The following is a 23,200-nucleotide window of genomic DNA, read 5'->3' on the forward strand; positions in this document are numbered from 1 at the left end:
TAAAGCACCATGTTCCCGGGAATTTCCTGGAGGTCCATTAGTTGGGACTCAACACTTCAGCTACCGAGGGCCAGGGTTCGATCCCTGGTCAGGGAACTAAAATCCCACAAGCGGCGTGGCATGGCCAAAATAATAAATAAATAAATAAAATTAACCACCATGTTTCTGAGCAAGGGGAAGAAGCCAAATATGAAGAACCTGGAGGATAGAGAGAAGTGGGACCAAAATGTGGACTGGTTAAGGATAGCCCTGCTAAGGTGATTGCTGCTATCTTTTAGACTTTTGAAACTTTGAAAGAAATGTTGTAATAGAATCTTATACTAGGTTCATTTTAACAAGGAAACTATATAGCACAGGAAACTATATAGCACTGTATAGCACAGGAAACTATATTCAGTATCTTGTAATAACCCATGATGGGAAAGAATCTAAAAAAGAATATATATATGTGCATATATACATGCAACTGAATCATTTTGCTGTACACCAGAAACTAACACACCAAAAAAAAGCTCCCTAGGGACTTCCCTGGAGGTCCAGTGGTTAAGACTCCATGCTCCCAATGCAAGGGGCACAGGGTCGATCCCTGGTGGGTGAACTAAGATCTTGCACGCCACACGGCACAGCCAAAAAAAAAAAAGAAAGAAACTAACACAACATTGTAAGTCAACTATATACTTCAATAAAAATTAAAAGAAAAAAGAATCTTTTTTTTTTTTTTTTTTTTTGCGGTACGCGGGCCTCTCACTGTTGTGGCCTCTCCCATTGTGGAGCACAGGCTCCGGACGCTCAGGCTCAGCAGCCATGGCTCACGGGCCCAGCTGCTCCGCGGCATGTGGGATCTTCCCAGACCGGGGCACGAACCCGTGTCCCCTGCATCGGCAGGCGGACTCTCAACCACTGCGCCACCAGGGAAGCCCTTAAATGAGTTTTAATTGCTTAATACCTTGTTTATTTGTACATGTTCATGTGACAGCCATCATTCTCCGTTGCTGTAGTGGAACCACCTGCAAGTCAGCTGCCATACCAGAAGCTTTTTTCATAGCCATTACAGCATTTAACCCTAAAGTCAGCTTTGTCCCTCACTGAGTCTATGGGGGGTTAACTTACTCCGGGTCCCATAGTTTATAAGCATCATTGGGATTTGGATCCCACCAAGGACATACTGATCTTGTAGAAGATCATATTTTGATATTGTTTGATGTAACATCTTAAGGTGGACAAGCCATGAGGAAATAATACTTTCTTTTCAAAAAATCTAAATTAATTTTCTTTTATCACATACATAGTTATGATTAAGAGAATTGTTAGTTGTAGTGGTCCTTCATCCCCACCACCCCCTCCCCAAACCCACTAGTGCTTCATTTATGGTGATGATTAGCAAAAGTAGCCTTATAAAAATATGGTATATATATTCATAAAGCTGGACACAATCACAGCATCAGTGAATGCAGTTTGACTTATTCTCAAATGATGTGCATGAAAGAACTGTTGTTATGAGCAAGGAAAATATCAATTCACAGTTTATAAATATCTAGTAAAAACATTAAGAACCATTTATTTTATTTTGAACAGCAAGAGCTAATGTACACTTTGAATAAGTGTTTGGAACTCAGGTAAATCAAACAGATTTGGGGGAAAATTGCATTTTCTTAACTAGTCATTAAGAGTATCTATGGAAACGCCATTATAATCGTTTAGGCTAAAACATTCCTGATAAAGATAGGCAAGTTTTTCATTTAAATCTGCACAGTTAACACGGGTATAACCTTGAGCTCCATACTTGTTGATTTCTAAGGTGGACTGTGGGGAAAATAACTTTTTTGTTTTCTTGCTATGACAAATATATCTCCTCTTGATCCCACAAGTTATTCCTAAAGGGCTTTACATTGCAAAAGCTCAAAATGATCCCCTCAGACAATGAAATGGTAATCTCAAGTTAGAAGAAATGTCTCTAGGACTTCGCTGGAGGTCCAGTGGTTAAGACTCTATGCTTCCACTGCAGGCGGCACGGGTCCCATCCCTGGTCAACCCCTGGTTGGGGAACTAAAATCCCACATGCTCTGCGGCCAAAAAAAAAAAGTCTCTAGTAAGAATATCAAGGACTGTTTATTTATTTTAGTTTAAACAAGAGCTAATGTACCCACTGAATAAGTATTTGGATATCAAGAAAGTCAAACAGACTTTAGAAAAAATTAATTTTAGGCATTCTATAATTATAAATATTGTGGGCTTCATGTCAAGTTTTTTGTTTTTTCTCTCTACCTGAGTTAAGCTCAATGGAAAAGTTATTCATTGTCAGAGATTCCACAGGTGTTAGGCAGTGCCTCGAATATAGCTGGTGTTCTCTGTTCTATTTCTGGAATGAACAAAAGAAGGGCATCCCTTTCTCCAAACATCAGAAGCATCTCTCCAGTACAACCAGAGTTACCCAGCTGAAAGAGTAACATTTCTTGGCAGGCAAATCTTGCTTCTCCATAGATTGTGTGGGACTCGAGTAAATTAGTTCAAAAACTAAAGAGGTTAACCCTTCCTGAGTAACTGATCTCATCTCAAAAACCTACATACACTTATTCTCAAAATATTGCTTTACTCTGATTAGGAGACTTAGTTACATGAGAGTTTTTTCTAGCTAAAATACAAAGGTTTCAGACCTAGGATAAACCAGTCACCTCTCCTTAGTTCTCTTGAAAAGGTAGCTGTTTGTGATGAACAACTTAACAGGGGTATCGTTGTCTTTTGAAAGGACCAATTATGGAAAGTTGAAGGATGGAACAGAAACATTTCAAACCAGAGTGGTAGAGAATTAAGGCTGATTACATCTCTTCATATGCATTCTCAATGACCCGCATTAATGCCCATGTTGTAGCTATCTATTTATATGCATTTCTCCCCGTAGTGTGACTGTCAATAGCCACAGTGCTCCCAGTGTCCTTGTATATGTTTTTACCTCCATCTGGGGCACATACTTTTCTTCTGTCCCTCTATGTCTAACCAACTCCTACTTACGGTGGAAATAAATGTCAGTTCCTCTGGGAAGGCTTCTCTGGACTTGCATAGATTTCTGGGCTCATCCCTTTTCTATACTACTTCATAATAATTATCTGTTTCTGTCTCTCCTGAGATGGTACAGTCCAGTGGGGAGTGGGGAGCCCAGCACCATGTCTGCATATTGAAAGTGCCCAACACTTTTTTTAAAACAACACTATTGTTTTAAGTTTTTGGTTATTAAATGTGGGAATTTCATTGTAAAAACATGAATTAATAAATTGGCTTGATTTTGCTAAACTTAGGAGACACCTAGGTCTAACTTTCTCTGAAAGAAGTTGTATGTGTGTAAATGCTTTGAGCTTCTCAGTGAAACAAGACAGTTTTAGGATTTTGCTATTAGATCAAAAACTGAGGGTATTGGACTTCCCCGGTGGCGCAGTGGTTAAGAATCTGCCTGCCATTGCAGGGGACACGGGTTCGAGCCCTGGTCCAGGAAGATCCCACATGCCGCGGAGCAACTAAGCCTGTGTACCACAGTGACTGAGCCTGCGCTCTAGAGCCTGGGAGCCACAACTACTGAGCCCGCGCGCCTAGAGCCCATGCTCTGCAGCAAGAGAAGCCACCACAATGAGACGCCTGCGCACCACAACGAAGAGTAGCCCCCACTCGCCGCAATGAGAGAAAGCCTGCGGGCAGCAACGAAGACCCAATGCAGCCAAAAATAAATAATAAATAATAAATAAATAAAACACAAAAAACTGAGGGTACAATGCTCTCTAGAGTCAGCTGTCTTGCATGAATAACATAGAGAAGGAGCCCGAAGGTACAGAACTTCCTTTGAATAACATTAATTATAAAATACACAGGACAGACTAGGAATAATAAGAAGCATTCAATATATCATTCACAAAAGGGGAAATATTTTCTAAATTGCAGCATCCTTTGTGATTTGTTTTTGACAAAAAGCCATAGATGCTGTTATTGGATTTCGCTGTTCAAATTATGGATCTAGACTGTAATAGAGGGAGCAGACTTGTCAGTTTCAAGTTAGTACTACGAATTGTTGAAAAGAAATTGGGGAGAGGTGATATTTTAGCCCCATTTAGTCTCTGGCATTATCTATGGTTCACCTCATTGTCAACTGTTCTCACTTGGCAGCTGCTGAAGATCACTGCTTGCTTACTTGTTCCTTAGTTCTTGCTATTGAAGAGCAGTTATTTTTACCAGCAGTAAGCAGGACTGCTAGAGAGAATGGAGTTGGATACTTGGTAGACCAGGCCCCTTAGAGGGAAAAAGCATTACTGCAGATAAGCCTCAGGGAAGGAAGTGGGGGAGGGAAGCCAGGGAAAGGCTGTGCCAGGGGATCGACTCAAATCACTCACGATTAAAAACTGAGAAGATCTCCTGTGTTAACCTTTCAGGTTCCTATGTCTCACATGACATAAAATTAAACTAACTTTAAGATCTCCATTAGAATTCTTAAAGTATGAACCGCCTTTTTTTTTGTTATTCGTATTGATTGGAAGTTTACAAAAAGGTGGTACTTGGAATATCTTAACCAAGTATCACAGCAAAAGCTATGTCTCCAACAGTAAATAAGAGGAGACATATAGGAGGATTTCATGGGAGGCGAGAGTGTGGCTTATATTGGAAGGATTTTGTGCTGCGCAGGTATCAATTCTGAGGAATAGTAAATAACTCGAGATTAATTTAGAAGAAGACTCCTCCTAGGCAGTATTTGTATGTCTAGTTTCTTGTGGGTGCAGAATTGCTTATGTTTAGAAAGAGAAGTAGGATTTTGAAATTATTCATAAATTTATCTCTGAGGGCACACAATATTATCTTTTAAAAAATACACCTAGGGCTTCCCTGGTGGCGCAGTGGTTGAGAATCTGCCTGCCAATTAAGGGGGCACGGGTTCAAGCCCTGGTCCAGCGAGATCCCACATGTCACGGAGCAACTAAACCCGTGTGCCACAACTACTGAGCTGGCGCTCTAGAGCCCGCGAGCCACAACTACTGAAGCCTGTGTGCCTAGAGCCTGTGCTCTGCAACAAGAGAAGCCACTGCAATGAGAAGCCTGCACACCGCAACAAAGAGTAGCCCCCGCTCGCTGCAACTAGAGAAAGCCCACACGAAGCAACGAAGACCCAACACAGCCAAAAATATATATTAATTAATTAATTAAAAAAATACTGCGGCTTCCCTGGTGGCGCAGTGGTTGAGAGTCTGCCTGCCAATGCAGGGTACGCGGGTTCGTGCCCCGGTGCGGGAAGATGCCACGTGCCGCGGAGCGGCTGGGCCCGTGAGCCATGGCCGCTGGGCCTGCGCGTCCGGAGCCTGTGCTCCGTAACGGGAGAGGCCGCTGCAGCGAGAGGCCCGTGTACCGCAAAAAAAAAACAACTAATCTTTGGACTTCCCTGTTGGTCCAGTGGCTAAGATTCCTCGCTCCAGGCTCGGGTTCCATCCCTGGTCAGGGAACTAGATCCCACATGCCGCAACTAAAGATCCCACATGCCGCAACGCCCACGTGCCGCAAGTAGGACCCCGTGCAGCCAAATAAATAAATAAACAAATATTAGGAAAAAAATACTAATCTTCTTGAGCGGCTGTTGTAGCCTAAAAACGATGCATGTGAGGGGCTTTTTTGGGAAGTATTGTTGATTTACAGGATTATATTAGTTTCAGGTGTACAACATAGTGATTCAATATTTTTATAACTAAGGGTGTGGTTTTGAAGTGTTTTTTGTTTTTGTTTTGTTTTTGGCCGCATCACACGGCATGTGGGATCTTAGTTCCTGACTAGGGACTGAACCCATGCCCCCTGCAGTAGAAGCGTGGAGTCTTAACCACTGGACCGCCAAGGAAGTCCCTTTTTTTGTGTGTGAAGATGGTTCTTTTAAGGTTATTTTGGGATATTTGCCAATTCTATTGTTGAGTAATGAAGAGGAATTATAGAGAGAGCAATGTAAATGGTTAGATTCAGGCTCAAGTTCAGGTTTTAACTTGCTGTGTAACCTGAGTTAAGTAATTTTACCTCTTTGGGCCTCAGTTTATCTATGACCTAAATTTTCTCTGATGTTCTTTTTTTAGCTCTGTAATCATGTTACTTTTAAGAGAAAAGAGATCTCATTTTGTAATATTTGAAAAAACCTAATACACTTGAGTTATTACAAAATTAAGTAACTCATGCAACTTAATAATGGTTCCTTGTAGGGAAAAACAAATAGATTTAAATGACAAAAATAAGTTCTGAATAGGTTGGACTACAACGCAATGTGTCTTAGTTTCTCAACTTGTCATTCATTCAACTGGATCTAGTTGTATGCATTTTGCCCTAAATAATAAGATAATGGAGGGCTTCCCTGGTGGCGCAGTGGTTGAGAGTCCGCCTGCCGATGCAGGGAACACGGGTTCGTGCCCCGGTCTGGGAAGATCCCACATGCCGTGGAGCGGATAGGCCCGTGAGCCATGGCCGCTAGGCCTGTGCGTCCGGAGCCTGTGCTCCGCAAAGGGAGAGGCCCCATCAGTGAGAGGCCCGCATACCGCAAAAAAAAAAAAAAAAAAGGATAATGGGAATGGCTCTCGACCTCCACTTTCTCTGCTAGTAATTTCTGATTATTTTCTCCATCAAAGTTCATGTCACCTAAGCCTTGAGCTGAGATGGACAAATCGCTAGGTATAGGATTTAGAACAGATGGTCACAACTAATTGATGTTACCAATCTACTCTGTGTTCAAACAAGTATAGATCTTCATGGTGTAGTATCAGTTGGATATTTGGAGTTAATGTTAGTTCTGGTCACTTCCATTAACCCCCATTTAGCTGGGATGAGCTTTGGCTTTATTATTAACTCATTTTACAGAACACTAAACATAGACCTTCGATGTTTGCTTAGGTTGCCAAGTGCGATGTTGTGTGGTTTCATGAGTATCCCATACAGTGAAAACGCCTGTCCATGAGGCTTTAAAAAATGGACCTCTCACCAGTGTGGATATTCAGTAGACCTAACACTCTGATCCTGATTTTATTTTATTGAGGCAAACATATGGATCACACAGGTAATAAAATGATTTAAAATATATAATTATATCTTTTTTATTTTTTCGCCACACGGCACATGGGATCATAGTTCCCCAACCAGGGATCGAACCCGCATCCTCTGCACTGGAAGCACGGAGTCTTAACCACTTAACGGCCAGGGAAGTCCCCTATAATTATATCTTAATATATCATGGCCATTTTACTAAATTGTGAGCAATCAACCTGGGAAAATGTTGATGCTTTTTAAAAATGTTATTCGGCTATTCAAGGGGAGAGGCATAACCTGTAATTGAAATGGAAGACACTTTAAGAAATGTAGGGCTACCCTTGTGTGCATTGCTGATGGGAATGTAAAATGGTAAAAAATAGTTTGGCTGCAGAAAATGGTTTGGTGGTCCCTCAAAAAATTAAGCAGAGTTGTCATATGACCCAGCAATTCTACTCCCAGGTATATACTCAAATGAATTGAATGCAGGGACTCAAGTAGATACCTGTATACCCATGTTCATAGCAGTATTATTCACAATAGTCAAAAGGGAGAAATGACCCAAAAGTGTATCAACAGAAGAATGGGTAACAAAATGTTGTTATTCAGCCTTAAAAAAGAATGAAATTCTTAATACATCTTACAACATGGATGAACCTTGAAAACATGCTAAGTGAAATAAGCCAGACGTAAAAGAACAAACATTGTGTGATACTACTTATATGAGGTACCTAGAGCAGGCAAATTTATAGACTCGGAAAGTAGAACAGAAGTTCGCACGGGAGCGGGCAGTTACTGTTTAATGAGTACAGAGTTTCTGTTTGGAATGATGAAAAAGTTCTGGAAATGTAAAGTGGTGATACTTGCACAACATTGTGGATATACTTAATGCTACTAAATTGTACACTTTAAAATGGTTAAAATGGAAAATTTTATGTTATGTATGTTTTACTACACACACAAAAATCTCCAAAGAGAAAGAAATGTAGGGTTAAAAGGTTTAGCACTCATTTTCAAATCTTGTATTTGGTCCTGTTTTCCTACCCATTCATTTCACGGTTGCTTCATTCCCCACAGAGAGCTTCTTAGCGTGGGCTCAGTGTGCTTAAAGTTGCCGTGGTGGACGTGGTTAGGTCAAAATCCACTGGTTTTGCTTGCTGCTTACATTTGTTAAAAATTTTGAAAGTGGGTGGGTGAGGGAGAGGTAGTTTAAAGTGGGGAAACAATGCATGTTGGACTTCCCATTCCAACAAGAAAAGCGTGCTTTTGTGGCAGACTGAAAGGCTAGGAATCAAGGGTGATGAAATACAGGCTTTCCGGCCCTCTCTCTGTTCCCGATTTCTGGTTGTGGGAATCTGTTCTGAATCCAACTGCAAGTGGAAAACCAATCTTTGGCTGAGCAGCCAGTGAGGCCCTCCTGCCAATCCCCCAAATGTGCTGCTGAAACTTTGGCCCTGTGAAGATGGAGCTGAGGCTGTCTTCCCAAGATCTGTGCAGCTGTCAAGGTGGCTGTGATGGGACTGTGACTGGCCTCTGCACTGCATTTTGGCAGTGACCTTGAGACCTGCCAGCTCAAACAGCTGTCCTGGTTCTTCGTCTACTGCCCCTGTTCCATGTCCAGGAAGCTGAAGGGAGGGGCTAAACTCCTCTGGCTGTGTCATTCCCAGGGTCTGGCAAGTTCTAACTGTGGTGCCCAGCTCTCCCAGTGCTTACCACCCACTGGGCATGGGGGCAGTTCAGGTGTGTTGAGTGTGGCTGGTTGCTTGTTCCACCTCTGGCTCAGCTCCCAATCCCTGGGAAGTAAGTGGCTGTGTCTGTCCATCAGCCCGTGCACAGACAGGCTCCACGTGGGGACTTGCTTGGCAGCTCTGCGGAGAGATGCTCAGTGACAGTTGATGATCCTGGGAGGCAGAGGAGCCAGAGGTGCTTCTTCTGTCCCAAAGTTATGAATCCGCCTTCTGGAAGGGATGGATTTCTTTGGGAAATGAAGGTCATCAGAAATGTCCAGAGCAAGAGAGAGAAATCTTTTTGAAACCTCCAGCCACTCAGAGTGGCAAGTGCATTTTGAAAACTCCTCCACCTCTCCTTGCCCTCATCCTGTCCTTTCCCTTTTAAGTGGCTTTATTATTATTTTTTAATCCGCCTTTATCATTGGACATTTATTGACAGAAATCAAATTGCTGTGTTTCTGGGCAAAGCGCCTGCTGCAGAGAGGTGTGGTTCCCGAGGAATGAGACACGCAGCCCAACAGCTGAGCCTACACTGTCCTCACATAACCTCCCTGCCTTAAATATCGCCAATATTTAGCCTTGCCTTATAAAGTAAAAATGCACAATACCTTCCAGAGTTTCAGCAAGCCCAAATGCCCCCATCAGCTCAGTTATATCTCCTGTACGTTAAAGATAGGACCGCGCACCCCTCCCCCCGCGCAGACCTGCCCTCGGAGCCGCCAAGAGGTTACTAATCAGGGAGAATCCGCCATCGATCCGATGGTGGAGACCTGGGGGATTTGTGTGCATTGTTTTTGCTGAAGCCTCCTGTGATTTCGGCGCGACCAGATCCTCTGCAGCGAACTCCATGTCGCAGCTTGTGGCTGCCTGTGTCCTGTGGTGAGAGCGGAGCCGCACAGGAGATCCTTTGTCTAGGAAGGCTAGGCAGAGAAGATCACTTTGGAGTTGCTAAGCTCTGCATTGCCATTGGCTGCACTCTTTGTGGGGCTGTTTTTGCAAAAGGCATGCCCAGCACGTCTACAGTGCTGGCAGGCCAGGGCTGCCTTTAAACACCATGATAATAATACCAAAAAGCAGTTTGCAGAACTGTTCAACTGTAGAGGCTTCCTCTGCAGAAGCAAGCAAGATGGCTACCTCGTGGGCTTCGCTGTGAAGAATGCAGAGGCTAATTAAGACAGACTTTAAGGGGAAAAAAGGGTATTTCCCTACTTCATCTTTATGCAAGGCTTTTTTTCAGTGACTTTTGAAGTGTACATTTTACATAAGCTCTTTAGGTTCTGTCTAGCAAACATGTTGATGATTTTAGATGGTATAAGTAGTTTTATAGAGAATAGCCAAAAATTTTTTTGGGGGGAGGTGGGAGCTAATTTTTTTTCTCTTATATGGAGGCTCATTTTGCAATTTGATTTTTTTTAGGTTATAAAGGAAAACAAGAGGCCCCAGAGGGAAAAGAAGCCCAAAGTTTTAAAGGTAATCAGCTATTGATTAACTCATATTTAATATTTTTCCATTTCATATAGTATTTTTCTGTCACTTAGGGGTAAATTTGGAGTACAGTAGATGTAAATTCTCCCAGATTTTCAGTAGATAAATGAATTTTCACTCAAACTAAAGTGTTTTCTTTCTCTTTCTCTCTCTCTCTCTCTTTTTTTTTGATACGTTGCATAATATGCATATTAGCATCCTTTATTTTCAACTCCACACGAGTCTGCAGAAAGAAAACTTTATATGCAAGTGTTGTGAATAAAATTTGTGGCTTTTTTTTGTAGCTCCATTTGTAGCATCTGCATTTGTGGTGTTGCACCAGTGTGTAAACTTCAGCTCTTAAGGAGAAAGACACTATTTAAAGTTGACAGCTATGATCCATTGTGATTTTAATGGACCTTCCATTAGACACTATTTTAAAATGTGTGATTTTTCCAAAGGAAAAGGTGCTTAGAGGTTCTAGTTCAGCTTAAAATGTGTAAGCCATTGAGGTTTTACAGCCAAATTACAATTGCTTAATCCCAAATTCTCATTATATCATCTTTAATTTGGGCATTCATGGAGCTGTAGGAATGTGTATGTTTTCTTTATTTTCAGTAGTTTGCCTAATGAGTATTTAGTAGTTACCTAATTCAGTTATAAGCTAGCAGTCTGTGTTATGAGCTTTGTATAGTATTTAAAATGGTTAATTTAAAAGCATATGACATTACTAAAAGTTCAAGACTAGCTTTAGCAAATAGGTGCTTATGTGTTAAAGGTTTCAAGTGGCATATTGCTATTATGAATGTAACTATCCTGAGCAGTCAACATTTTTAATTCAAGAAGACATATTAAACAATAAAATGACTGGTCTTTAAAATTATATTGTGTATATATAATTGAAAATATCTTACCTTAATCTTAGCTTTTCTTCTGCAAATAAAGTTTTGGCACTCATAGAGGAACAACATGTTTGAACTATGGATATAGCACATTTTAAAATCTCATTTGTTTCCCCAGTTGTGTACCTTGAAAATGCTATTGACATGCAGAACCAAACCTTGCATTGCTTTCTAATTTGTCTGACCACTTCAAGTTTCTGTTTCCTGTGTGTACACAGCATTGCCATGTATATTTTTCATCAACCAACAAGTATTTATTTAATATTTACCACACAGTCATCAATGTGCCAGGCGCTGTGAAATGAGTGAGATTGCTTGGCACAAATTCTCACTGGGCCTGGACAAATAGAATACTGGTTATTTTCAAGGTAAATTAAACCCTTCTCTGTTTTTCTCCTGCATAATGATCCACCTGCCCCCTTTTAATCCTTTCCCCTCCCCCAATTATAGAAGAATATCATTAAAATCCCTAAGTATATTTCTCAATCTCTTTTTACACTTCCTGTGTTGGGTGTATCCATCTCAGGTGTTTTGTCTTAAAATCTTCAAGTGAGAAATAGTTTCAGTCCTGCTGTTATAAATGGCTCTCAAATTTGTGTGTGTGGGGGTGGCGTGGGGTGGGAAAGCAGCATGGAAGAAAGGGATGGAGACTGCATGGACAAACTAACATGGACTAATCTTGGTAGCTAAATCATCACCTGCCTTTCCTACAGGGTAGAATTGGACTTTGGGAATACTATTTAATTCTATGTTTATTTTGTTAGTCTGTGGGTGTCCTGTCACCTGAAATAAATTTCAGAAGTAAATATACTGTGTATTGCTTTTTTGAATCATGGCAATGGACCCTGACTTTTAAAAAGGAATAAGTGCCTGTGGATGGCTGAAATTCAGGTGCCACAGCAAGCAGAACCAAACTGTTGCTCACTTCCTCTATAGTTATCAGTTGTTGTACAACAGTAGAGAAATGCTCTAAAAGGAAAAAAAATTATTTTTTTTTCTGCTGTTGGCATTTTTAAATGTTTTCTTTAATTTTCTGTTGGGCATAATTTTTTTTTGTTCCTTTTCAAAGAAAGCTTTGTTTCTCTGCTCCACAGGAGAAATGCTAAAATACTTTCAGATTTTAGCTTGATATGTGTAAAATATAGTTAGAGCAAGTGTAGAATATTATATAGCCCCAAAGGAGATGTTAAGAAAACTAAATCCAACTTTTGGGAGGAAGGGTGGAGGAAAAGTAAAACTTCGCATTTAGGATTTTATGGGTGAGAACTTAACATTCCAGCTGGCTGCTACCCAGGGGATCAGTCACGGGAATCTACAGGTTACACCTTGGTTTCCTTTCATAATTCTTTCTTTGCTTTTGGCATTGTGCCAGAGTTCTACTCTTCTTCCTTTGACTCTGGCCTCTTAGGTCTTCACGTCTCCTGGGTCCCTTGCTCTTTGTCAGGGTGGCTGCTACGTATAGGTATCCTGACTCATTTTCATCTTCATCTATTGGGAGGTAGTTGGATAAATGAAGAGTCTGACTAAGGAAATTGGGAATAGAATTGAAGCTTGTCTCATCCTACTCTGAACCTGCTAACTAAATACTGAATCCAGTTGTGGGGCTGAAATTGCCTGGTGTGTCTCACACCTCTCATCTTTAAACAATCTATTATCTATATTAAACAATCTATTATCTATATCAAAACCCTGTATGCATTCTATTACAATTCGAAGTTTAAAACTATACATAGTGATCTCAAATCCCAGACTACAGAGAGCGTTTTCCTCGAGCTGAAATGACAGTTTCTGTCCAAAGCACTCTAATGGCCAGAATGGGCACCAAATGATGGGGGTGAGGGTGGGGGTGCTCAGCACAAACTCCTGCCCCCACTGGGGCTGAAGGACCAGGTTCCTGCTCAGGCGCTCTTGTTGATCACTGGAGTTGATCTGTCTTCATAGATGGCAGCATGTTAGCTGGGCTATAATTGTTTGCTTGACTGTTGAATAAGGTGAAGGTATGAGATGATTTCAGGCCTTGATTCATGAACTTGTACTTGTGAGTGGCATGGTTTGGAGCTCCTCTTGGTAGAAACATTTATGTAAATAATCACTATTTTGTGTTTTGGGGTGGGAGAAAGTCAATTTTAAGGTAATATCACTTCAGTTAGGTTGTCGCTCCCTGTCCCAAGAGAAAATCAGATTACGCAGTCAGTTGGGAGTACTGGGGAGAATTTAATAAAGGGATTGTTTAAAAGGTGTGGGCAGGGTTCAGAAAAATCTAGGGATGACAAAGCATCCCGGGACTAATGACAGCAGAGAGATATTGCCATTCCTAGGCCTGAAGGGGCAGGGGCTTTTGTGTGGCCTTTGATAATGGGATCTTTCTTGAAGTGAAAGTCATGGGGAGGTGGGTATGGAAATAAATACTCTGCCATCCAGTTTCCTGCTGCTTTCATTGGTTGATCCCAATCAGAAGCCAAAAGGAAAAAGGGAGCCTACTGATGATGAAATATATCTTGTTCCGCCTCCTGTGTCATGTAAGAGGGTGTAGAAGATGGAGTGGGGACCTGAAGGGCAAACCAAACATATATTCAGCATCACTACTGACCACAGGGGCAGTATGGTAGGGTCAAAAATGGTACCAGAATCATGATTATGTAAGAAAGTAACACTGGACAGGGTTGGGTGAAGTTTCTATAAGAACTCTATACTATTTTTGCAACTTACCTGAAAATCTAAAATCATGTCAAAATAAAAAGTGTGGGTATCCCTGAGAAGGAACTGCATTTATACATTCTGTAATTTCTGATCTGGTAAGGAACATTTTCTAGCTATTTGATTATAAAATATCATCAAAGTATTATTTGGAAGAACTGGGTGAACAAATATAAAGAAATGTCAGTGTATATTAAACCAGGACACTGTCTACAAATGATTTAGAAATGAAAAAAAAAAAAAGAAAACTAAGTGATCTTCCTGCTAGCTTCTATGCCGGCAGTTCTGTTCATCACTGTTTCCTTCCTTCCTTGATGATGCTGATAAAAGTAGAATGAGTGATTGTTGGGGGGGACAGGGTGGGATGGGGTAAATAAGACATATTTCACTAGGAGAGAAGGACAAGACACTGGCGTGTAGCTATAGTGGTAAGTCTTTTAGAAACGTTTTAAAAGGAGAATCAAATCATAAATGAATCACATTCATATGTGGTCTTGATTTACATGACAGTGATATTCAAAATATTTAGTACCTTCATGGCCTGGCACACAGTTAATGCTCAATATGTGTTGTTTCTTGAACAACAGTATTATTAACATTCGATAAATACTTTTTTAGCCCATACTAAATGCTGGGCTACAATGGTGTATAAGACCAAAGTGATTTCAGCCCTCAAGGAGATTAAATGTTGCTGAGGAAAGGCCAAAAAAAATTAAAGACAAATTAATAAATTACAAATTGTGGCATATACTTTGAAGGAAACAAAGAAACAAAAAAAATTTGCCAAGACAGGGGAAAACACCCCCTAGGGAAATTTACTTGGTATCTTTGAGAACTATTCCCTTCTTTTGTAAATTGTTACATACACTAGTGAGGGTTTAAAACTACCAAATTAGATACAATTGAGTTACCCTGTTTATCTTAAAAACTCATTAAGCTACAAGAAATGAAAGTAACAGAGTTACTAAAGATTTTTTTTCTGTGCACACTTATCTACAACTTTGTTTCAGTTAGTTAAAGAAATCATTGGTAAAATGATAAACTTTTCTTAACTCTAGTTATAAAGTAACATTCCATGACTTATAGCGGCAACATGTTACAAATTTTAGTGACATTCTATACTGAGCTTGATGGTTGTTCAGGGGGGAGAAAAGCCATTTGATAGTCTTTTTTTTGGCTGCACTATGCGGCATGAGGATCTTATTTGCCTGACCAGGGATCAAAACTGCACCCCCTGCAGTGGAAGCATGGAGTCTTAACCACTGGACCGCCAGGGAAGTCCCTTGATAGTCTTACATAGTCCCAGGCAAAGAATCCCAGACTTCTGAATATAATAGACCATGGGGGCAGTTGTGGGGGTGGGGGGCGAGGCAGGGGAGATTCAGAGTGGTGAGAGCATCCACAAAGGGATACCAGCTTTATAAACAAAACAATAACAACAACAAAAAACACCCCACAAACATATAAATTGGAAGAAGATAATCTCAGAATATAGGGTGGTCATATAAAATTTAATAATTTAGCCTTATGATTCAACACATGGTCCTTATTTTCCTCATGTCATAAGCTGGCAAAAACTATCAGAGACTAGTGCTTATCCATCAGTGTTATTCACACACTCAAAGGCACACATGGGGCTTCTGTTTTGCATACCCAGAAATTGTAACATAGCATTTTGACCAGGGACGATGAGACTGAGTTCAGGCTGAGAACTCAGACTCAGGGCTGAGTTCTCACTAAGTCAGCTCACATACAGTCAAATCATTCATTTATCATCGGAACACGAACATTTCCAGTGATTCAAAATTCATGTCCATTTTGTAATTTCTAGGAATGATCCCAAACAGAGAATCAGTGAATAGAAGCCAAGTGGGGTGAATAGGCTTGAAGAAAATTTCATTCAGGCTACAAAAAAAGTCTGTTGAGTTTTTCCTAGCTTAGAAAAGAACATATGCTTTGTGTCTTGAATCCTTATGCTCATCTGATAATGTGTTTGTGCTTTGATAGTGCTAGATTCATACTGTTTTCTGAGGTCTGCCTTGCTTATTGTATAGCTCTCCATCTATTGGCTAGAATATCATCTCAATAGACAGGGGCTTCCCTGGGGCTTCCCTGGGGCTTCCCTGGGGGCGCAGTGGTTGAGAGTCCGCCTGCCGATGCAGGGGACACGGGTTCGTGCCCCGTGTCCGGGAAGATCCCACATGCTGCGGAGCGGCTGGGCCCGTGAGCCATGGCCACTGAGCCTGCGCGTCCGGAGCCTGTGTGCCGCAGCGGGAAAGGCCAGCATACCGCAAAAAAAAAAAAAAAAAATCAATAGATAGGTAAAAAAAGTCAAATAAGAACTGTTAAATTTTTGTTAAAACCTCACTAGTATCTTAAGTCATTTTCAAGTTATAATTAATTTTATAATGAAATGCCTTTCAATATTCAAAATGTGTCATAAAAATAATGTTTTTAAAGATGTGATGGCAAGGGAACTTCCCTGGTGGCGCAGTGGTTAAGAATCCACCTGCCAATGCAGGGGACACGGGTTCGAGCCCTGGGTCGGGAAGATGCCACATGCTGTGTCACAGCTAAGCCCATGTGCCACAACTACTGAGCCTGCGCTCTAGAGCCCATGAGTCACAACTACTGAGCCAATGTGCCACAACCACTGAAGCCCGGGCGCCTAGAGCCCATGCTCTGCAACAAGAGAAGCCACTGCAGTAAGAAGCCCATGCACCGCAACGAAGAGTAGCCCCCGCTTGCTGCAACTAGAGAAAGCCCACGCACAGCAACGAAGACCCAACGTAGCCTCAATCAATCAATCAATCAATCAATCAAACACCATTTAAAAACCTTTGGTAAAAAAAAGATGTGCTGGCAAGATTTATCCACCACAGTGGCCTATTCAAGAGAATGAAGATTACAATGTCATTCTTTAACCTGTTCTGATGCTTCATAGTTTTAAATACTGTTTTAGTATTTTTTGAACTAAAAACAGGACTTTCTGCACATTAAAAATTTTAAGGGAAGAAATGTTACAGTTTTATTATCTATGTTTAAAATTAATGATATATGAATTTGATTAAAGCATAGGTTCTTTTCATGGTTCTAGGGAACCAGATGTTAAACAGTAAACTTATTTTAGCAACTTAGTTATTTTTAAGTAACTAAATTATTTATTTTAAGCATTATATTGTGTGCTTAATTTTAAATATAGTATACAGAAATACACACTCATAGGATCATAAGATTGTTATAGACTTAAGTGAATTATTTAATACATGTTACACTGCCTAGGACAGCTTGACATATAGTAATTTCTCAATTAGTGGTGTTATTACATCTAAAGGTATAATTTATCCTACTAAAAATATTAAGTGAGGCTTTAAGAAAATGTGTATTTTCTTAGCAATATATTCGCTTGCCTTATTTGAGAAATATAAACCTGTATTACAAAAAGCCTTTTCTTTCCTTTTAAAAATGTCACTTCTGCTTTTTCTAATAAGAATTATCAGAAAGGAGTCTTTAAACCTTGAATATATTAAATTTCTCTCTTTCCTGTTTTATTTACATGTATATATTTTATAGAATCAATAATTCTATAATAAAGAGTAGAATATCATCACTATGAAAAATAATCTCACAGCTGATGGTTAGTTTCAATTATAGAACTCAGCTGCAAAGGACTAGGATGAACATATTTGAAACAGGATATAAGTTATAGTGACGTTTGCAAGTTCTGTACCTTAAGCATGATTTCTTCCAGATAAGAATCACATAAGAAAGTTCTCACTAAATTATCACAAAATTTATCTTAGATATCTGAAAGTATCTTTTTCTTAGAAAAAAATGTTTTTACTTAATATCTTGTGTATTATTCTACTTTAGAAAGGGGAAAAAATCTAATAACTGTGTATTCCACTTCTTGAAGTAAGTTTAATGTTATTTTAGACATAACTTCTCTGAAAATAGAAAACACAAATCTGAAATTTTCTGAGTATTTAATTTTTTCTTTTGCCACTTGGCATGTGGGATCTTAGTTTCCTGACCAGGGATCTAACCCGTGCCCCTTACATTGGAAGTACGGAGTCTTAACCACTGGACCACTAGGGAAGTCCTCGAGTATTTAATTTTGATATCATAGGTATTTAGGGCTTTTGATTACTTTTAGTTTTAAAATTTAAACCATGTGTATTTTTGTGGTATCAGCAGTGCCCAAAGGAAAGTGCCTGACTGAGGGAAATTTAATTGAACTATCTGAGAGCTATTTTCATTTTTTTTTTGGATTACTTTTTTCTTTATTATTATTAATAAATTAATTAATTTATGGCTCTGTTGGGTCTTCGTTGCTGCGTGCGGGCTTTCTCTAGTTGCAGCGAGCGGGGCTACTCTTCCTTGTGGTGCACAGGCTTCTCATTGAGGTGGCTTTTCTTGTTGCAGAGCACGGTCTCTAGGCATGTGGATTTCAGTAGTTGTGGCATGTGGGCTCAGTAGTTGTGGCTCATGGGCTCTAGAGTGCAGGCTCAGTAGTTGTGGCACATGGGCTTAGTTGCTCTGTGGCACGTGGGAGCTTTTGAGACCAGGGCTTGAACCCGTGTCCCCTGCATTGGCAGGCGGGTTCTTAACCACTGAGCCACCAGGGAAGCCCTATTTTCGTTACCTTTAAACCAGAGTGGATGTTCAATAAATGATAGCTATCATCATCATGATTGTTTTTGTTATGGTTGTTAATATAAAATAAAATCCTTTATATAATATTGATGTGTTTAGATTTTTAGTTGCTTTTATTATTTGGTAAACTAGATTGTAAACCTCTTAAGCTTAGAGCAGCATTCAACTTTGTGTTCTGCACTCTTAATGTAATGTCTTGTGCCTACAAGTCAATACATGTTGGTTTAATGAATGATTGAATTAATGCATTTCATGGCCTAACTTTATTTAGTCAGTTAGGTCTGAAGTGTAGAAATTATTATAGTGACATCTGGGTATATAAGGGAAACTGTACTTTCTGAAATCATCAGACCAGCCTTGAATAGTGTTGATAATGAATTGCTATGGAAATCAGGATATATAGCTAATATGTTTATTTTAATTTGATTAATTGTTCTGTAAATTTTATTTGAAAAAATCAAACCTACAGAAAAGTTGAAGGAATGACACATTGTCCATCAATATATATATATATTTTTTTGCTGGATCATGTGACATTTTACCTATAAATTCTTCAGCGTGCCTCTCCTTAACTGCAGTACAGTGATCACACTGGGGATAATTAATGATTCAGAAGGTACTGTCCATTTTAAAAATCTTTTCCATCGTTTCCCCCTCTACCCCCTCAAATGCTTTTTAGCTGTTTCCTCCTGATCTAGGCTCTAATCATTTTTTTTTTTTTTGGCGGTACGCGGGCCTCTCACCGCCGCGGCCTCTCCCGCTGCGGAGCACAGGCTCTGGACGCGCAGGCTCAGCGGCCATGGCTCACGGGCCCAGACACTCCGCAGCATGTGGGATCTTCCCGGACCGGGGCACAAACCCGCGTCCCCTGCATCGGCAGGCCGACTCTCAACCACTGTGCCACCAGGGAAGCCCTAGCCTCTAATCTTAAATCATGTCTTGGATTTGGTTGTCTTGTCTCTTTGTTCTCCTTTTATTTGGTCTTACTATCATTTTGAGTGTGTTTATATAAATTTATTTATTTATTTATTTTCAGCTGCGTTGGGTCTTCGTTGCTGTGCGCGGGCTTTCTTTAGTTGCATTGAGCGGGGGCTACTCTTCATTGCAGTGCGCGGGCTTCTCATTGTGGTGGCTTCTCTTGTTGCGGAGCTGGGGCTCTAGGCGTTCATGTTTCAGTAGTTGTGTCACGTGCGCTCTAGAGCGCGGGCTTAGTAGTTGCGGCGCACGGGCTTAGTTGCTCCGCGGTATGTGGGATCTTCCCGAACCAGGGCTTGAACCTGTGTCCCCTGCATTGGCAGGCAGATTTTTAACCATTGCACCACCAGGGAAGCCCGTGTGTGTGTGTTTCTTGATTGGTGATTTTGAACACTACTTCTCTTCCATTACATTTTTATAAAATGTTTTGATTTGAAGATCAAGCAATCTGGGTAAATTACAGTAAATTTCAGGTGTCAGGTAGGTTGTCCAATCTACATTTAGCTGTTGGGGTCTTTGTCAGAGATTGTCCAATGCTTCCTGGATTGGATCCTAAATTCTTAATTAGAGGAAAGTAGCAGATTGAAAAAATAAATGTAGTTGGCTAAACTCAGATTAAATTGACCTGCCCCATCTATACCAGGTAGTAGCAGGGAGTGGAAGAGAAAATGGATACCTTAATTATGGTTTCACTGAAATAAAGAAATGAAAAAAAATGAAGTAGGGGTATTTATAGAGCCATGGGGAAGCACTTTCAGTACTATTGGCTTGAAGTCAGGGTATTGATGAACCTTATAAAAATCTGAATGTTATTTGCTGATTAAAATAAATAGAAGCTATTTCAAAATGTTGATTTTTGTCACTCTACACCCATGAAATCTAGTTTATGCCCTCACTTAATGGACAGGATAAAATAGCTGCAGTTTAGAACATTTCATCAGAAGATTTTTTGTTTTTTTTTTTGCGGTACGCGGGCCTCTCACTGTTGTGGCTTCTCCCGTTTCGGAGCACAGGCTCCGGACGCGCAGGCTCAGCGGACATGGCTCACGGGCCCAGCCGCTCCGCGGCATGTGGGATCTTCCCAGACCGGGGCACGAACCCGTGTTCCCTGCATCGGCAGGCGGACTCTCAACCACTGCGCCACCAGGGAAGCCCCTCATCAGAAGTTTAATCCAGCTGTCCAGGGTTTACTTAAAGCCTCTGATATTTGATCACTTCATTAAAACAAGTTAGGAGGGCTTCCCTGGTGGCGCAGTGGTTAAGAATCCACCTGTCAATGCAGGGGACGTGGGTTTGAGCCCTGGTCGGGACGGTCTCACATGCCACGGACCAACTAAGTCTGTGTGCCACAACTACTGAGCCTGCGCTCTAGAGCCCCCGTTCCACAACTACTGAAGTCTGCTCACCTACAGCCCGTGCTCCGCAACAAGAGAAGCCACCGCAAGGAGAAGCCTGCGTACTTCAACGAAGAGTAGCCCCCGCTCCCTGCAACTAGAGAAAGCCCACGCGCAGCAAAAAAGACCCAGCACAGCCAAAAAAACCAAAAAAAACCCCCAAACCAACAAGTTAGGACCATCAGAAAACTGAGTTATCTGGGCCACATTTCCTAAGATACTATGCATCATGACATACCATAGTTATATAAGGGACAGGCTAACTTTTGCTCAGTATAATTTCTAGTGAAAAATTATGAAGATTAATTTATGAGCTGCCCATGGTCAGAAAAAAAGATAATATAAATAATGTGTTTTTCTATTTTGACTTTTGAGTCAGAAAACTCAAATTTATTGGTCAAGCAGTGTAATATGCTCAACTACGAAATGAGAAAGCATCTTGTCTTCCTGCTTCATTCTTGTTAGCTTCATTAAAATTAAAAAAAAATACTTTGACATAATTTCAAACTACAGAAAAGCTGCAAGAGTAGTGCCAAGTATTCTCATATATCCCTCAACCAGCTTACCCATGTTAACATTTTATCTTATTTGCTTTATCTCTCTCTCCTCATATATAAATTTTCCCCCTTGAATTATTTGAGAGTAATTTCAGACATGAGTTCTCTTTACCCATAAGTACTAAAGTGTATATTTCCTACAAACAAGGACCTCTTCTTTTTTTTTTTTTTTTTTGTGGTACGCGGGCACAGGCTCAGCGGCCATGGCTCACGGGCCCAGCCGCTCCACGGCATGTGGGATCTTCCCAGACCGGGGCACGAACCCGTGTCCCCTGCATCGGCAGGCTGACTCTCAACCACTGCACCACCAGGGAAGCCCAAGGACCTCTTCTTGCATAACTATAGTACAATGATCAAAATTAGGAAATTAACATTGACAGAATACTATTATCTACTGATCAGAATTCACTCTTTGTTCTTAATAATGTAGAGCATATCAAAAGACAATCTCAGATTATGAATTTCATTCAGTTGTTCTGTCTCTTTAGTCTTATCAGTCTGACATTTTTCAGAGTACAGATCCGTTACAATGTCTCTTAATTTGGGTTTATTTGATGTTTGCTCATGATTAGATTCACGTTATGCATTTTTAACAGGAATGCCACAGAAGTGAGTTAGTGGGGCTTTTTTTTCCAGTGAATCATATCTGGAGGCACATGATGTCAGTTTGTTCCATTATTACGATCTTTACATTGAAAACTTGGTTAATGTGGCATCTGCCAGGTTTCTCCTAAGTTACTCTTTTACCTCTTGCAGTTAATATCTCCTGTGGAGATACTTTAAAACTGTGTAAGCATTCTGTTACTTCTCATTGGTTTTTAGTATCCATCCATCTTTCTTGTCTGATGTAATTATGATGGACTCCATTTTAAGCTAAACATTTTATTTTGTATTTTGTTACCTTTAAGGCATCTTGACTTTCCTTTGGGCATAGAAATGGCACATATTTTAAGTTTTAGAGATTAAATGAATAAAATTTTTAAGTAATAATGAAAAATGCCTATAACTCTATTTAATGTCCTCTTGCACAGTGTAGCCAAATGGTTAATTTGGGTTGAGAAAGTTGGACCCGGGGCACTGTATGATAAAATGGGTATAGTGAGGATCTGGAATGTTGAAAAAATGCAGGTATGAGGATGATGAGGCTAACTAGGTGTAGAATTCCAAGAGAATGTGACTTAGACTTCATTCCTTCTTTATCTTGTCCTTTCCACTTTTATCTTCCCGGCAACCCTATCTTACCAAGAACTCAATACAAAAGAAAGAAGCCTAACTCAGAGGAACTCAGTGGAGACAAAGTAAAACACCAGATAACCAGTCAAGCAGCGACAGCCTACTCCCTCAGTCTAGGACAAAGTAGCATTAAAGACAAGAAAAAAGATTTGTTTATGAGGCAGATAGGAAGCAAATTACATTAAACATCTTTCAGGGTGTATATAAGTAACAAAACTCACAAAATTAACTCCAGGTGACCTTTATAGGTTATCAGAATAGCAGCAAAAGCATCCTAAAATCCTGTGTACAATTAGTGATCTGAGACAAACATCAAAGTGTAGTCAAAATTTTGTTGAGGGAGAAAATGCAAACATCAGGATGATTTAAAAGGAAATCCAATGAACTCATTTAACAATAGTTTTAAATTGCAAAAAAAAAGAATAATCTTGAAAGGAATTTAAACACAAGTGTTTGAAGGAAAGGAAAAATGTTCTCCTTTATACTCATTGTCCCTCCCTTCGTTCATCCTTATTCTCACACCTGAGGGGTATAACCTCTTAGTAGTTTTGTGGGTATTCTTCCAGATAAAG

The 23,200-nt window shown here is 40.3% G+C and overlaps 1 protein-coding gene across 3 annotated transcripts in view; it reads left to right on the plus strand.

The window, feature by feature from the left end:
- Nucleotides 1-23,200, plus strand: part of TET1 (tet methylcytosine dioxygenase 1) — a 124,888-nt gene that overhangs the window by 19,267 nt on the left and 82,421 nt on the right. For 2 of the 3 annotated variants that reach the window (XM_029201204.1, XM_029201206.1), the window contains exon 2: nt 10,167-10,220. The exons of the other annotated variant lie outside the window; for it this stretch is intronic. In XM_029201204.1, the coding sequence (XP_029057037.1) occupies nt 10,167-10,220 (54 nt within the window). The remainder of the gene's footprint in view (nt 1-10,166; nt 10,221-23,200) is intronic. 3 annotated transcript variants of the gene reach the window in all.

The sequence above is a fragment of the Monodon monoceros genome, unplaced genomic scaffold (genome assembly GCF_005190385.1).
Source record: "Monodon monoceros isolate NGI ecotype Baffin Bay Population unplaced genomic scaffold, NGI_Narwhal_1 Super_Scaffold_4, whole genome shotgun sequence".
Taxonomy (NCBI): Eukaryota; Metazoa; Chordata; class Mammalia; order Artiodactyla; family Monodontidae; genus Monodon; species Monodon monoceros.